Source organism: Eriocheir sinensis, chromosome 41 (assembly GCF_024679095.1).
Source record: "Eriocheir sinensis breed Jianghai 21 chromosome 41, ASM2467909v1, whole genome shotgun sequence".
Taxonomy (NCBI): Eukaryota; Metazoa; Arthropoda; class Malacostraca; order Decapoda; family Varunidae; genus Eriocheir; species Eriocheir sinensis.
In genome coordinates, this window is record NC_066549.1 from 15647099 (window position 1) to 15663016 (window position 15918).

Sequence of the window (15918 nt, forward strand, 5' to 3'; positions counted from 1 at the left end):
GGAAGAGCAGCTGAATGGCAGCTCTTCACCAATATTTTTGCACATTTAATGATTTATTACAACAGTTTTCCATGTTGCTGTATTATTAATTGGGTATAAGAACAATCTATATTTTCTGGGCCTTATATAAAAAGTCATACAATGCGAGAAACAATATTTTTCTGTTTATTCAAGACTTCACGGTTCCTATAATATTATGAGCCAACATTGGAACCCACCGTCCGCGTAGGTTGCCAAGTCTCATGAGTGGGCGCTTCATAAATTCATGAAAATTCATAGCCAAACTGAGCAATTTATTACCAAATTTCCTGTGTGTGTGTGTGTGTGTGTGTGTGTGTGTGTGTGTGTGTTTACCTATTTGTATTTACTATATACCTATTTATAGTCTACCGGGCCCGAGCTAAGATCTAATAGTCTTGTCTCCATATCTACATTCATCCGGACTTCACTGTTCTTATAATAATATAAGCCAACATTGGAACCTTGGAGGAATAATAATTAATAATACTTCCTCCAAGATGGGAAACCGTTGCCCGCGTAGAGTTGCCAAGTCTCATGAGTGGGTGCTTACCAAATCCATGAATATACATAGCCAAACTGAGGTTTATTACCAAATTTCCTATGTGTATCTGTGTGTGTGTGTGTGTGTGTGTGTGTGTGTGTGTGTGTGTGTGTGTGTGTGTGTGTAGGCTGCCTGTATCGACCAGCACCTGCAGGTTGTAGGTAATCAAATAAAGCATCCAAGGAGATATCGTCAGTGCTGTCCACCTTTTGTATTTGGTCACACATGTCCACAAAATTTATCCCGCATGTTATTTTGTGATTTTCAAAAAGATAATGTGATGAAAAATGCCAGTTAGCAACCCTTAGCTCGGGCAGCCTTGTAAACAGATGTCGCCATGGGTACCAACCAGCGCATCAATATAAAATTTTCTGCTATATATAGTGCATGTCACTGCATCAAACACTGTTTATATAAATATTAGCCACATAATATTGTCCATTATAGAAATGTACCTAAAATGCATTAATGTTTTGGTTTTCAATGTTTGTTTGAGTTGCAGCAGTGCCAACACTACATGGGAAGATAGCTTCCAAGGGGGAAGAGAAGTGAGCGTTTGCTTATACCTCCTGACGGAAACACTCTAAGCGACGCTTCGATGAAGAGAGAAGAGATTGACTGATAATCCCTCCGTTAGACTCCACTCTCATACTGGAAAGTTCTTACTTATCCTACAATGATGCTTTCAAATGCTCTGTGGTGCAGCAGTAACACAACAGTAACTTCGTGAACTCTATATCCACCCCCACCTGGCAGGGTTATCCATAGAAAGCTCAGGAAATGGTCATCGCCATAGGCCTAGGGAGGTGCGGCGCGGTGTGTTTACGTGTGTCATCACCTCCGCCGTGGCTTGTGCCACACTCCTGATTCTTGCCAAGAGCACTAGAACAAGACTCTCAAGCATTTCGTAAGATTTATATAATTCTTGCTCCCTCTGGGGTAATTCTTGATCGCCAGATAACGGCTTAAAGTTGTAGTTGCCTGTTGCGCCTACCGCCAACGTGGTTGGAGGAAAAAGGCCAAATGTGATACTAGCTTGAGATCCTATTCCCATTGTTTTCCGCTCTGAGCACTCTCGTCTTGCGGTGAACAACGGGAACCCACGCTCACGTCTTCGGCTCGTACACCAAGTCATCGCTCGTAAACCAAGGCATTTTAGTGATTTTCTTTTGTTCGTAAATCTAAACGCTCATAAACTAAGGCACTCGTATACCGAGGTTTGATTGTATATATATATATATATATATATATATATATATATATATATATATATATATATATATATATATATATATATATATATATATATATATATATATATATATATATATATATATATATATATATATATATATATATATATATATATATATATATATATATATATATATATATATATATATATATATATATATATATATATATATATATATATATATATATATATATATATATATATATATATATATATATATATATATATATACTATATATATATATGTATATATATATATATATATATATATATATATATATATATATACATATATATATATATTATATATATATATATATATATATATATATAAACAGTTCTTGAAGGCCGTACGTCACCCGAAATGTTTGTAAACCGAAGCAATTTTCCCCATAGGAATCAATGTAAGATGGATTAATCCATTCCTGGACCCCAGATGATTGCTTATTTAAACTTTTACAACAGTACTTTGTGCATAAATTCATAACACAAAACCAATGAATATCTAACACACAAAAAAGATAAATACAGTGCTAAACATAAAATATAGACGAAAACTTAATTTAATTTTATCGTACCTGTACGGATGAGAGTTAAAGGTGCAATAGGCGGTGTCACACTGACTGTTTTTCTCCAACGGTTGTGGGTACGAACAACTTTGCGTCTTTATGTAAACAAACAGATGACGGCAGTAGCTGAGGAATGTGGATTAGTGGAACTACTGTGGCCTACCAAGAGACTCGTAAAGTGGACTGGTAGAGCTGCTTTGTTTACTATTTAATTGACAAGATAACACCTCATGCTGTGGGAGCAAAGTTTAAAATATCTTTTCTTTTTCTCCTGGTCTTCACAGCAATGTTCTCTGACAAGGTTTGAGTAGACACTCCTGTCCTCCCATCTTTGGAGCCATGATGATCATGCCCACATTAGCTTCTTCCTTCCACTTAACTGCATGTAACACTTCGAGAGCCAACATCAAGATCTCCAGCGATTCTGAGAAGTACTGCATTATCAGCAAACACAAGGTTATTGACCTTGGTGTCATCGACAGATGCTCTGCTATGAATTTGATCAACAACTTTGTTGAAAATCCAGTACATGCAAATGTTGAAAAGTTTTGGAGCAAGAATGCACCCCTGCCTCACTCCTGAATTAACAGGGAAGAAGCCAGAAACACCTCCCTCACAATTCACAGAACATTCAGTCCCAGAGTAAAGGCCAGTCATCAGGTCAGTATTCCTTGCAGGAAATCCACGGATTCATAGAACGTCCCAGAGTGCCTTTTGATGCACTGAGTTTAAAGCCTTCTTGAGATTGACATAAGCTGTTTGCAGACCCTATCAAAACACATCAGCGTTCCACAAGGATATGAAGTGCTAGGACCCGGTCAATTGTTGATTTGGCATTCGTGAACTATAACTGCTCAAGTGTGTGAAATGTTTGCAGATTAAATTTAATTCACATCCGCAACAAATGAGCGGGCACTTCTCCCGGCACACCGAGTAGTGTAATACCACAGTAATTGTTGCTGCCCTTTTGGTCCCCTTTACTTTTCCAAATAGGGACAACCAGCCCCCTTTCCCAGTCAAGAGAAATGGCACCAGACTGCACAGGGCAGACAGCACCACATGAAGCCCGCGGATCGTGGCTTCACCGCAGCATCTTTGCACTGATATTGCAGACATATTGGCGGCATGATATTTGTTTGTCATTTTAAAATTGTTGAACTTAAGCTGCTTGAGTGTTTGTAGTAACAAATGTGCATCTCTCCTGCAGGCTGGTTTCTAATGGGTCCGGTGGAAACCCATGGAGTTGCTGAGGGTAGCGGAGGCAGACCTCCGACAGTTAGCGTATGCCGGCCGAGGTTGAAACGGCTGCTGCTTCTGGTTGTAGCAGTGCTGGTGTTTGGCCAACTTTCCCTCAATGTGCTATTTTATCGTAATTCAGAGTCCCTTTTTTACGTCAACACTACAGCCACCACCTCTGCTGCTGGGCCACTTCTCTTAGATTCTCAGGTGAGTGGTGTGTGTGTGTGTGTGTGTGTGTATTTATTTACCTTGTTATATTTACTTTATTATAATGCAAATGGCTATGCTCGTAGTGTTTTTGTTTCCGTATGTAAATTTGTCCAGTCTCTCTTATATTTTCTGAACATTTTGTGCAGACACTTCTTCCCTTAATCCATTCCAAAAAATCTATAAATTTGTGTGTGTGTGTGTGTGTGTGTGTGTGTGTGTGTAATTCACCACTGCCTGATCATGAGTTGGACTCGTAATCGCCATCAAGTACCCTCTGGACAGGAGCAAGGCTCATTATAGTCGATCTCTGGGTACTGCTAGGACCTCACACACCACACCCCCCATACCTCTTGCTCAGGAGGGGGACAGTAACCACTCCTTGTCAGCAGAAAAATCCCTGCCTGAGCAGGGCTCGAACCTCCGCCTGCCAGGTCATGAAGACTGGCAGTGCAGCGCTTTAACCAACTGAGCTATGGAGTGGTGTGTATTTACCTAGTTGTATTTACCTAGTTGTGTGTTGCCTTCAGCTTCGATCCTCTGTTTTTATTATCTTACTATCCAGTGTGCTTCATAGTTGTTAGGGTTACACAACACAAGGTTAAATTATTATGAGGTTTATTCACATTCTGTTGGTAATGGTAGTGAGCTTACTGAAGTTAAGTAACAATATTATGGACAACTCATTAGAATAATGAGTTGTCCATAATATTGTTACTTAACTTCAGTAAGCTCACTACCATTACCAACAGAATGTGAATAAACCTCATAATAATTTAACCTTGTGTTGTGTAACCCTAACAACTATGAAGCACACTTGATAGTAAGATAATATTGGTAATGGTAGCGAGCTTATTGAAGTTAAGTAACAATATTATTTACAATTCATCATTCTGTTGGTAATTGTAGCGAGTTATGCTGAAATTATATAACAATCCTAATTATCACTCATCACTCCTATTCACCTTACAAGGGCACACTCATCACAGATCAGACTATTACAAATATATATATATATATATATATATATATATATATATATATATATATATATATATATATATATATATATATATATATATATATATATATATATATATATATATATATATATATATATATATATATATATATATATATATATATATATATATATATATATATATATATATATATATATATATATATATATATATATATATATATATATATATATATATATATATATATATATATATATATATATATATATATATATATATATATATATATATATATATATATATATAGCTTAAATACCTAACCGTTGCTAAATAACAAGCTACCCTAATCATGGTTCAATGATGCATAATTATTACAGGAAAATGTTTCCCTACCACCGATGTGTCCACAAAAAACTAACAATCATTCGGCACCTTCACGTTAAGTCAGAATCACGCGATGCTGACCCAGTTGTGGGGGTTCAAGACACCAAGAGGGTGGTCATGAATCCACACAAACAAGAGAATATACAAAAGACACTGAAAATTTATCTCTTCTATCACTGATAAGTGCTTACTGAGTTGCTCATGGGATGAGACATTCGTGCGGATCTAAGATACCAGAGGGTGATCATAGATCCGCACAACAAAGGGAAATTTCACATACTTTAATCACTACACAACAAAGGGGTAATCGCTCAGTCAGTAGGGGACCTGCGTAGGAAGAGGCCAGAGCTCGTCTGAGTTTAATCGTTATAGGTAATAATAACATTGTAACACACTAAATAATCACTGACCCTAGGAGTTAATTTCACATGTACCTGCGTAGGAAGAGGCTCAGAGCTCGTCTGAGAGCCAGTTGTCACTGCCTTCCCTACTCGCTTCCTCCTCCCCCCTTTGGCGTGGCCGCCGGCTAAACTAGGATACTACCGGTGGTTGTAGTTACAGATACTTGGCCTGCTCCACTATCTCAGAAGGAGTTCAGAGACAGCCGTTTCTCTCTCCCACGTGACTTAGGTGAAAAATTCTTCTCCTTCGTTCTCCATGATAAAAAAAAACTAACAATCATTCGGCACCTTCACGATGAGTCAGAATCACGCGATGCTGACCCATCACTGGTTCGTCTGTCTATCTGAATGTCTGCCCTGCCGCACTATCACATGATTCACAGTTAATACCTTAATTTTTTAAGATGATCGATTGTTCTGGTTTTCCCCGCATTACACGACATATTCCCTCCACAAAGAATTTTTCACCTCATAAATCCTTCCTTCACAATTCAGTTTCACTCCGCCCTTCCCACGTAAGGCGTTATCACCTCCCTGACTGTAGTAAACCCTGGCACTTAACATGACTCTGGACGGAGGTCATTAACCCTAAACAGTGACCTCAGTCGGATCACAACTCCACAATGTCTCTTTGAGACATAACACCAATATTAGTGATGGGTAGTTCCACCCCAACCAACCTCTTGGTCCGCCGTCAGTGTGGGGGCTTAACCTTAAGTCCCCTGGCACTCTCCATGGGAAGATTTGGCACCTCAGTCACCCATTCCTTTCACGCTGGTCAACATTCACTCCCTCATTCATTCCAACCTCTCATTCTGGTCAGGTCTCCTAAGGTGTGGGTACGAGCGCTTGCCACGTCCTGAAGTGGATCCACTGCGGCATGGCCCGTGTTGGCTGTTGGTTGCAGTTAACATTCTGCGAAATAAAGTGGTTACCATATCACATGAACTCACAAATTATTTATCACAACTACTTATTCATGCACTCCTTCCTTCCGTTTCCTTAGTGCTTCCTTTCATTCTCTCCGCCAGGTGGGTTAGCGCACCACAGGATTACTACAAGCCTGATAAACATTCTAAGCACTCCTAACATTCTTCAGTGTAGCGTCTTGGGTGTCTGCGCACTCTGGGGGGTAAAACCTCGGTTGCCACGTCAGCGTGGAAAGTCGTGTCTTGAGGCTCCAACAACCATTGCTCGTCTCCTTGGAATGGCTTAACTTTCTCCGCCGCTCGCTGTAACATTTGGCCCGTAAATGGGTCCTTTACCACATATGCACCACCATCCCGCAACACTTCCACTACCCGATATGGACCGTTCCATCGGACACTTAGTTTTTTACACACCCCTGACTGTGTTGTCTCTCGCTGAACCCACACCAAAGCGTCCTTTCCCACCCTCTGGTCCTTGCGCTTCCTATTCACCACACTCCGGTACTTTCAGGTCATTCGTTTGTGGGTTTCCCAAATGATGCGGTGTGCAACCGCAACAGCGTCCTCCTCTCCGTCTATGACAGGTAGGCGGGTACCGATTGTTCGGGAAGTGTGTCGCGAAAAAAATGCGAAATACGGTTGCTGGCCAGTACTGGTGTGGACAGCTGCATTTATGGTGGACTGGCACGTCTGGAGAAGTCGGGGCCATCGTAAGGGATGACCCTGGTACAATGCAGCCAGGATTGCCTTGAGGGTGCGATGCATTCTCTCCGTGACTGCATTTCCAGCGGGGTGGTAGGGGGTAGTGTAGTGCAGTGTTATGAGGTGTCGCTGGCAGAAGTCTTGGAAGGCGTTCAAAGTGAACTCGCCCCCATTGTCGAGGACCATCCCCTCGGGCGTCCCATAGTCAGCCACATACTGACCTAGAGCCTCCACCATTTGTTGTGTGTGCTTAGTTTTAAGGGGGTAGAATTTGACAAATCGACTGTAATGATCAATGATGGTGAACACATATCGGTATCCCTAACTTCCCGCAATCAGGTCAGTCAGATCGACATCTACTCTCTCTAACGGTTTCCCCACTGATGGTAATTCCCGCCAGGGCTGCTGCAATCCTTGACCCTTAAATCGTTGGCAAGTCGGACATTGTTTTACATAGTTACAGACCTCTACCTTCAAATTGCACCAGTAGAATAACTCTTCTGCCTTTTTATAGTTTTATTTTGTCCTAAATGACCTGATATTTCATGAGCGTGTTGTAAAGCTTTGGTCTTTAAGTTGTGAGGTACTACCAGGGTGTAATGTATGCCTCCATCAATTGTTTCCCTAGCATAGTATAGAATCTCATCCCTTATTTCAAATTGCTGCAAGATGGTTTTATGATAATGTTTAATAGGGACAGAATTTCCTTCCAAATATTCAATAAATTCTCTCCATTTCACTTCTTCTCTCTGATGTTCTTTAAAGACTAATTTGGGAAAACCTAGGAATGTGGTTTCAGGAGTACGTTGGATGATTAGCACTGGCCTTGAAAGTTGGTCGGCCACAAAGTTGTACTTCCCCTTTAAATACTGTATCTCATACTAGTTGTATTCTCTCATTTCTAAGGTCCATTGGTTCATTCTCGCAGATTTGGTCTTCCTTTCAAAAATACTGGTAAGGGGTTGATGGTCAGTTACTATGGTGAATCTAGTACCCCACAAATAATGGTGAAACTGCCAACAGGTAAGCAGGACCGCTAGTGCTTCCTTGTCAATGGCGGAGTATCGGCACTCAGTGTGATTTAATTTCTTCGAGAAATAGCCGAGAGGTTTGGTGACTCCGCATGGTTGGATCTGACTTATGACTCCGCCTACATGGGTGTTACTGGCGTTGGTAGTTATTATGAATGGCTGGTTAGTTTGCGCTGTGGCTAGCAGTGGCTAGCAGTGGCGCATTAGCAAGGCATTCCTTGTCTCAAAAGCTGTTTGACATTGTTCGTTCCAATTGAAGCTTTCCTTGGCCCGAGTGAGGTAATGCTGGGATCACACATCTGCGATTTCGCTCTGCGACGGTTGGCGATTTTGAAAATTTCCGAAATCGGCATATACGCTCGACATCGTAGCGACATCCCCGCGATTAGTCGCAATAGTCGCGCGGTAAAGTTCGCATGACTTGCACGTGCCGGCCCGTCGCGCGAACATTTTGAAATGTTCAAAAAGTTTCTCAGAAGTCTGCGACATTGGCCAAATTGCACGATTATTCGCACGGTTAAGTGAGAGACCATCACAGTATGCGGTTACATACCCTCGTCAAACGCAGGGGGTCGCGGTGTATGTGAGCGTACATGCGAGCGACTTTGTACATCGTGCGTATGGCAGTGTTGCTGCTTCGGGAAGGGAGATGGCAGCGAGGGAGCGGGAGGGTGTGAAAAACCGTTGGTGAGTGACCGCTCACTCACACTCACACTGTCCTGCCACACGCTGCTACCCTGCCCACCTGCAAAATAATAGCTTAATATTCATGAATTTATAATAATAGCATATTATTCCTAACTGCTAAATAATAGCTTAGTGTTCATGAATGGAAAATAATAGAATAGTATTCCTAAATGCAAAATAATACCCTAGTGTTCATAAATGCAAAATAATAAAATAGTATTCCTAACTGCTAAATAATAGCCTAGTGTTCATGAATACAAAATAATAGAATAGTATTCCTAAATGCAAAATAATAGCCTCGTTTAACAAAATGAAAAATTATAAGGTAGTGTACACAGTAAAATTATTAATTAGAGTACACAGTAAAATTATTATGTATTTCTCTTGACTACTTCATTAGCTTGTTAGCAAGATATTACAGATTGTAAACTCTTTCCACTTACAATTTATTACAGAAGTTGTAGATACGGTATAACATGCAGAAAACCTTGCACCATACGAATAAAATCCAACATACCTCAAAACAACTTACTTCGTTCCCAGGAGATAACGACCCCCAGGTTAAGAACTGCTGAATTAGAAGCAAGAAACAATAAAGCAATATCAGCGACAGCAAGGGAGGGCAGCATGGGCTACTACTTACTTGAAGCACTGGGTGCTCGTTACTAACCGACTATCAAATTTGAGTCGACACAAGCAACTGGCTGTGCCAGATGGGGATTATTTTACCATATTGAAAACCTATAAGGTTGATCAGCCGAAATAATAACCTTAGCGCTAGAGCGTCGGGATATGCAGGATGCCAAGAATATTTTTTATTTATTTATTTTTTTTTTTTACATTGCGGCCTATTGCGCCGGTAGGCTTCTTCCCGGTGGATCCTGATGGTCGGTCCAAGGCTTCTTTCCGGTGGGTCCTGATGGTCGGCCCAGCCTGTTCTGGCGCAGGCGAGTGTTTATAGTGGCGCCATCTTGCATTGGCTCATGCTACCCTCCCGGAGCTCATCTTTGATCCTAGAATCTAGAGTCCAGGTTGATAGGTGGTCTTCTGGACAGCATGTGGGTAGTTTTAAGCCACTCGGCGTCGGCTGAAAAATCCCAGCTTGGTGGCACCGGGCGGGGATTGAACTCGCGTCCTCCTGAACACGGAGCCGTTACTCTGACGACTCAGCCACCGCCTCCCCTTTGGTTAGTGTGTGTGTGTGTGTGTATGTGTGTGTGTGTGTGTGTGTGTGTGTGTATATATATATATATATATATATATATATATAGATATATATATATATATATATATATATATATATATATATATATATATATATTTATGAGGAGTAGGTAGGAAGACACCTACCGAACAGGTGTGAGCTACTCCCGGTGAGGATATATGGGAAGCGAGGAGGGTGCTGAAGCCCTTCAAAGACCCTTCCCATGTCCTCACTAACCGTTTCCCTTTTGTCTCATCAACACCAGAGAGCAGTTCAGCATGCTCTCTAAAAGACAGTTCCTCTGCGAAATCGCAGATGTGTGATCCCAGCATAAGTGAGAGGGGTGGCTATTTTTGCAACGTTATTTACATGTTTTCGATAGAACCCGGCCATTCCTAAGAATCTCCTTACTTCTTTTACTTTAGTTGGGGGTTTCATTTCTAGGATAGCTTCTACATTCTTAGGATTAGGTCAGCTGCTCTCTTTTGAGATCTTGTATCCTAGGAATGTGACTTCCTCTTTCCCAAATTCGCATTTACTTAAGTTTAGTTTGACGCCATTCTCAGTGAGTAGGGAAAAGACCTTTCGTAGTCGGCTTGTTAGGGTAGCAAAATCTGGTGCCCAAATGATTAAGTCGTCTAAGTAGTTTTTAATCCAGCCTTCTTTAAGCAGGGGAGATATGAAGGTAGCCATATGGCGAGAAAAAATTGCAGGGGAGCAGCTTAAGCCAAACGGTAGTCGCCTGAATCTATACAATGTGACTCCATCACTGAAGGTGGTAATGTCCCTGCTGTTTTCATCTAATAAAATTTGAAAATAAGCCTCACGCATGTCAAGGGTGGCATAAAATTGCTGGCCCGCTGCCTGTTCTACTAGCTCTTCCAGTCTGGGCAAGGGATAAATATCAGTACTAAGGCATGTGTTAACGTGTCGGTAGTCCAGACACATCCTCTTACTACCATCAGGTTTATTCACTAAGACAATGGGTGAAAGCCACGCAGATGTTGACTTCTCAATGATCTCCCTATTCTACATGTCTTGTAACATTTCCGCAATCACCTTTTTTGCCTGTTCAGGGTAACGATATCTAGGGCCTCGACTCGGTCTCGGGTCGGCTACATTAATTTTCGCAGGGGGGCCTGCCATTAACCCTAGTTCACTTTTGTCCAGAATGAAAAGTTCGGTGTGGTCTAGAATGGCTGAGTTCAGTTCCTCCTTTTGTTCATGAGTAAGATGGTTCCATTTCTGCTGTTTTATAATTTCTGCTATAGTCTGTTCAGAGCATGAAGTCGGTTCAGGGTGGAGCTGGTATCGTCGTTTACCTCTAGCCATGCTGCCAAATCAATCTTCGTACATGCGTTTTTCTCTTATTTTCCATCCATGTGCCATTTGAAAGTGATATTTTATATATTGTGTATATAGTACAGGAAGCTACATAGTACAATGAGTGTCGATGTTTAGGATTATAACAACGATTTGTATAAATTCTGTGACATGTGGCAGCAATTTTGGTAAAGATCAAATTCAAGGACTTTTTTACTCTTGAAAATAGGGATAATGTTTATGGGGCTGTGCCCCTGGATCCCCTCATGTATATGTGACTTATTTAAAAAGTTCTTGAATTGGTCTTAACATGATTTTTCCCATGTTGCCACGTTTTGGTGGTGGTGGTGGTGGTCGGCGTGTCCCCTTAGGTCCCTCCCCCGGGTCGAGAGGGAGAGAGAGAGAGAGAGATAAACAGGTGGGTTGTGGGTGGGTAGGTAGGGAGACAGTGCTAATCTGATAATTGGCGGTCAAACTGGCAGCGCCGCACTCATGGGAATTCAAGAATCTGCCACACCTGGAACCAACTTCATGCTCTGAACAGACTATAGTCGTTCTGTTCTGCTACCCTGGATGTTCACTTGATCGGTGGTTGGGAGGAGGTCATTCTGAATCTCCCGGATGTTTCGGATAACCTCGGCCGTTTCATTCACATGGCTTGGTTCGTCGTCGAGGTGTTCATTTGAACCTAATAGCGTTCCCGGTTTGAATCCCTTTACTGCTTTGGTGTTGTTAACGAAAGGAAGGTAGATGGTGTTTTGCTCATTTACTTTAGTTAAGAACGGTAAACTGTTTTGACTGATGTTGGGTTGAGGACGAACCAGCAAGGTGGTATTTGGGTTTTCCTTCACCTGAATAGGGATAAATTGTGATGTATAGGGTTCCATATGAAGAGGCTTTGTGAGATTTACCCCTTTGGGGATGTCGCCGTGGGCTAGGGGTGGGGGAATGCTTCGTATTCTCTCTACTTTCCCTTTCTGCGTCTAATGTGACCAACTACGTACAACGCATTACCCCAGACTTTCTCGTCCAACCTTCCATTCCATTGAAAAGGAGCCTTCCCTATGATGTCAGTACCCAGCAGTAGCTCCGCATCAAGGTAACTGTTTTGGGACCCCTGGAACCCATTGTTTGTGTACATGATCGTTACCCACCCCGACTTCCAACCAAACCATGCCAATAACTCGGATAGGGGAACCCGTGATGCCTCGTAAACTAGGTATGTTGCGCCTTTTATTTATCTCGCCCCCTAGTTTATTCACAGCCGATTCTTTAAGGGTATGACCACTACCCGTGTCTACCACTGCTCTCATGAGTTTACTGTTGATAGCCAAACTGATGATAGGCGAGGTGTGTCTCTGTGTTCGTCATGTTCGACTGGCTGGTTGACCCGGACAATTTTTATTTCCACGCCAGCATCCGCTCTTTTTGCAGTCAAAGCAAGTGCCACGCCAACACTCTCTCAAAAAATGCGTGTATGACCGACAGTATGAGCAATACCGTTCTGGTCGTGGCTGACGGTTTGATGTTTGCAATTTTCCTACCTGTTCAGTTAAATCCCTAATCTGCTTTTTGAGTTCTTCTACCTCTGAGGATTCGCTGGATGTAGCATTTGGTTTAGGCGTTTCGTTAGGGTTGGGGGGACGGTTCGCAGGTGGCGATTCAGTGGTTGTTTTCCTCTCATCTCGAACTCCGTATAGAGAGGATGCGTGGGTGGCTTCAAGCCACTGGCACTCGTGTTCCACCCTGTCAATGAACTTATTCAAGGGGTAGTCCTCATCCATGAATCCTTCCAATTTAGCCTTTGATTCCGGAGTCAAGCCATGCCACAGTTTCCTTTTGATTGCCTTGTCACGATTGGGCAGTTTCTCTCGGGCAAACCACGTCTCCAAAATGGCATACTGGCAAATGAAATTATTAGTAAAGGCCTGGGGTGACGATGCCCAGTTATATTTTAAGGAGTCTATTTCTTGCCAAGCTCCATCAAAATTTACGGCGGTGGAGAACTCTGTTTTTAATAACTTTTTAAGGTCTTCCCAGGTGTTACATTGATGTTGGGCCTGATGGTTATGGATGAGAGCTGCTAGTTCAGAGCTTACTCGCCCTTTTGCTACTTGCACCCTTCTCAGATCATCGTCGCTAACCTGCTTGACTAGTTCAAAAAATATCTGGAGCTGTGTGGTTGAATTGAGCCCTTGTAGTTGGTTCAGCTCCAGAATAGGTATGTCTAGCGGTTTGGTATTCCCTGTGACTAGCTGCGGGGGAGTTTGTAACTGCACACCGAGTCTTTGAATAACTTCATTCTGCCGGGTTAATACATCTTTGAGGCAACTTACTTCCTGCTCTAAGGCATCTATATCGCTTGCAAACCGCCTATTGGGCGCTAGGTCTTGTTTTGGTGGGGTTTTATCTTCCACTAGTTGATGGTATGAATCCCACTTCCGCGGCAGTGGTTTCTCAGCCATTTTTGACAATGTGACTTCTGACGATGGGTGAGATGTAGTTCAGGGGTCCCAGGTTGAGGCTTGATCCTCGTTTTACCATCGGTACGGGTTTACGCTCCAGTATCCTGTTACCATTCCGTACCTACACCTCACTCATTGGAGTCATCCTCTCTCATGAATCCCTTGATAAGCTTTCTGAATTTCTCTTCGATCCTCATTCGACCGGCTTTGCTCCAATGGACTCTGTCCTCTGATAGTTCATCCACAAATTGCTTGTTGTTAAAATGAAAGTTTTTAAGGTCTTTCTTTATTCGGTTATTAATCCCACACTGAATTCTCTTATACTGGTCAGGGGAAAGATTTCTGGGTTGGAGTCTAGGTTCAATTTGACATACATACACTACAGCCTGGCAGTTTTCCTCAATCGTGTGACAAATATCATTAATGTGGTTGAAAATAATTGCTGGGTCAGTACTACTAGTGATATCATTGCTTCCAATCCACAAAATGGTCAAATCATGTTCCCACTCGAGCACTTCATTCATATGTGGGTCGTCAAAGAACGAGCGAGCTCTGCCTCCGGGGACACAGAAAATCCTTACGTTCGCTCCAGGATGGTCAAACTGTGTGGGACTTTGGCTATGACCTACCAACGCCATGCTCCACATGGTCTGTGATGAGTGAGCACTTAGGCAAATAATGATGAGATATCCCACCGCTTATGCCACTAGTGTGTTGCCTTCAGCTTCGATCCTCTGTTTTTATTATCTTACTATCAAGGTGCTTCATAGTTGTTAGGGTTACGCAACACAAGGTTAAATTATTAATGCATTTATTTATATTTCTGTTGGTAGTGGTAGCGAGCTTTAATGAAGTTAAGAAACAATATTATTTACAATTCACCATTCTGTTGGTAATAGTAGCGAGTTATGCTGAAGTTATATGACAACCCTAATTATCACTCATCACTCCTTACAAGGGCACAATCATCACAGATCAGACTATTACAACTATATATATATATATATATATATATATATATATATATATATATATATATACGTATATATATATATATATATATATATATATATATATATATATATATATATATACAGTAAAACCCCGATTATCCGAAAGCGGATTATCCGAAAAACCGGATTATCCGAAATTGATCTGGATAATGCAATTAAATTTTTTTTTTTCTATACTAAAACGTTATAAAACATCAAAAATAAATAAAAGTAACTACATAATTATGTACTATATTAACACATTTAAAATTGATAAGAACAGTTAAAATGAATATGCTTTCTAATACGTATTGCCGAAATAGCTTGTAACGAATAGATCAATGTATTAGACAAAAAACATTAAACAAACTCTCAACAACACCACGTCCGCACCTTCGCCCCAGCAAGGACGTAGGTGCGGCGAACGAACAAACTACTGCACGATTACTCTCGCACCGTACTCCCAAGACAACGACACAAACACGACTCCCCTCTCCACTCCATGCCACATTCCCCTTCCAACATACGAGTTGCGCGATAATATGAGTCATCATACTGTGTCTCCACTTGCACGATGCATCAAGGTCACACTTGCAAGCTTGCACAACCATTCACAATCGCACTCTGCAACATTCACAATTCAGATCTGCAACGCTCACAAGTATCAACATACACTGGTCCAGACAAGGAGACACACAGACAAACATACAATAAAACATTTACATCACATGTTTTAAGCGTACTACTTTGTTTAGCGTAGCGTGTGTTTGTTTGGTTTCATTGTTTACATCGTCAGTCGGCGGCAGTCGCGTCACACACTTCACACTGGGCAGTCGCATCGCGTTCTACCTGTGCTTCGACCTCACTTCTTTCTACATCACCATGCCGAAAGAAACCGGGAAAAGGAAGAAAGTCGTCCTTACCATACAGCAGAACACAATGCCGACGATCAAACTGGCGGCGATCAAAATGGCGGCCATAAATC

The 15918-nt window shown here is 41.7% G+C and overlaps 1 protein-coding gene across 3 annotated transcripts in view; it reads left to right on the forward strand.

The window, feature by feature from the left end:
• Nucleotides 1–15918, forward strand: part of LOC127009730 (beta-1,4-N-acetylgalactosaminyltransferase bre-4-like) — a 168546-nt gene that overhangs the window by 73787 nt on the left and 78841 nt on the right. Inside the window, exon 2 of one of the 3 annotated variants that reach the window (XM_050883103.1) lies at nucleotides 3594–3832. The exons of 1 other annotated variant lie outside the window; for it this stretch is intronic. In XM_050883103.1, coding sequence (XP_050739060.1) covers nucleotides 3605–3832 — 228 coding nt within the window. In that variant the 5' untranslated portion in view covers nucleotides 3594–3604. Of the gene's footprint in view, nucleotides 1–3593; nucleotides 3833–15918 lie in introns of those variants that run through there. One more of the 3 variants, XM_050883106.1, reaches the window with a different exon arrangement.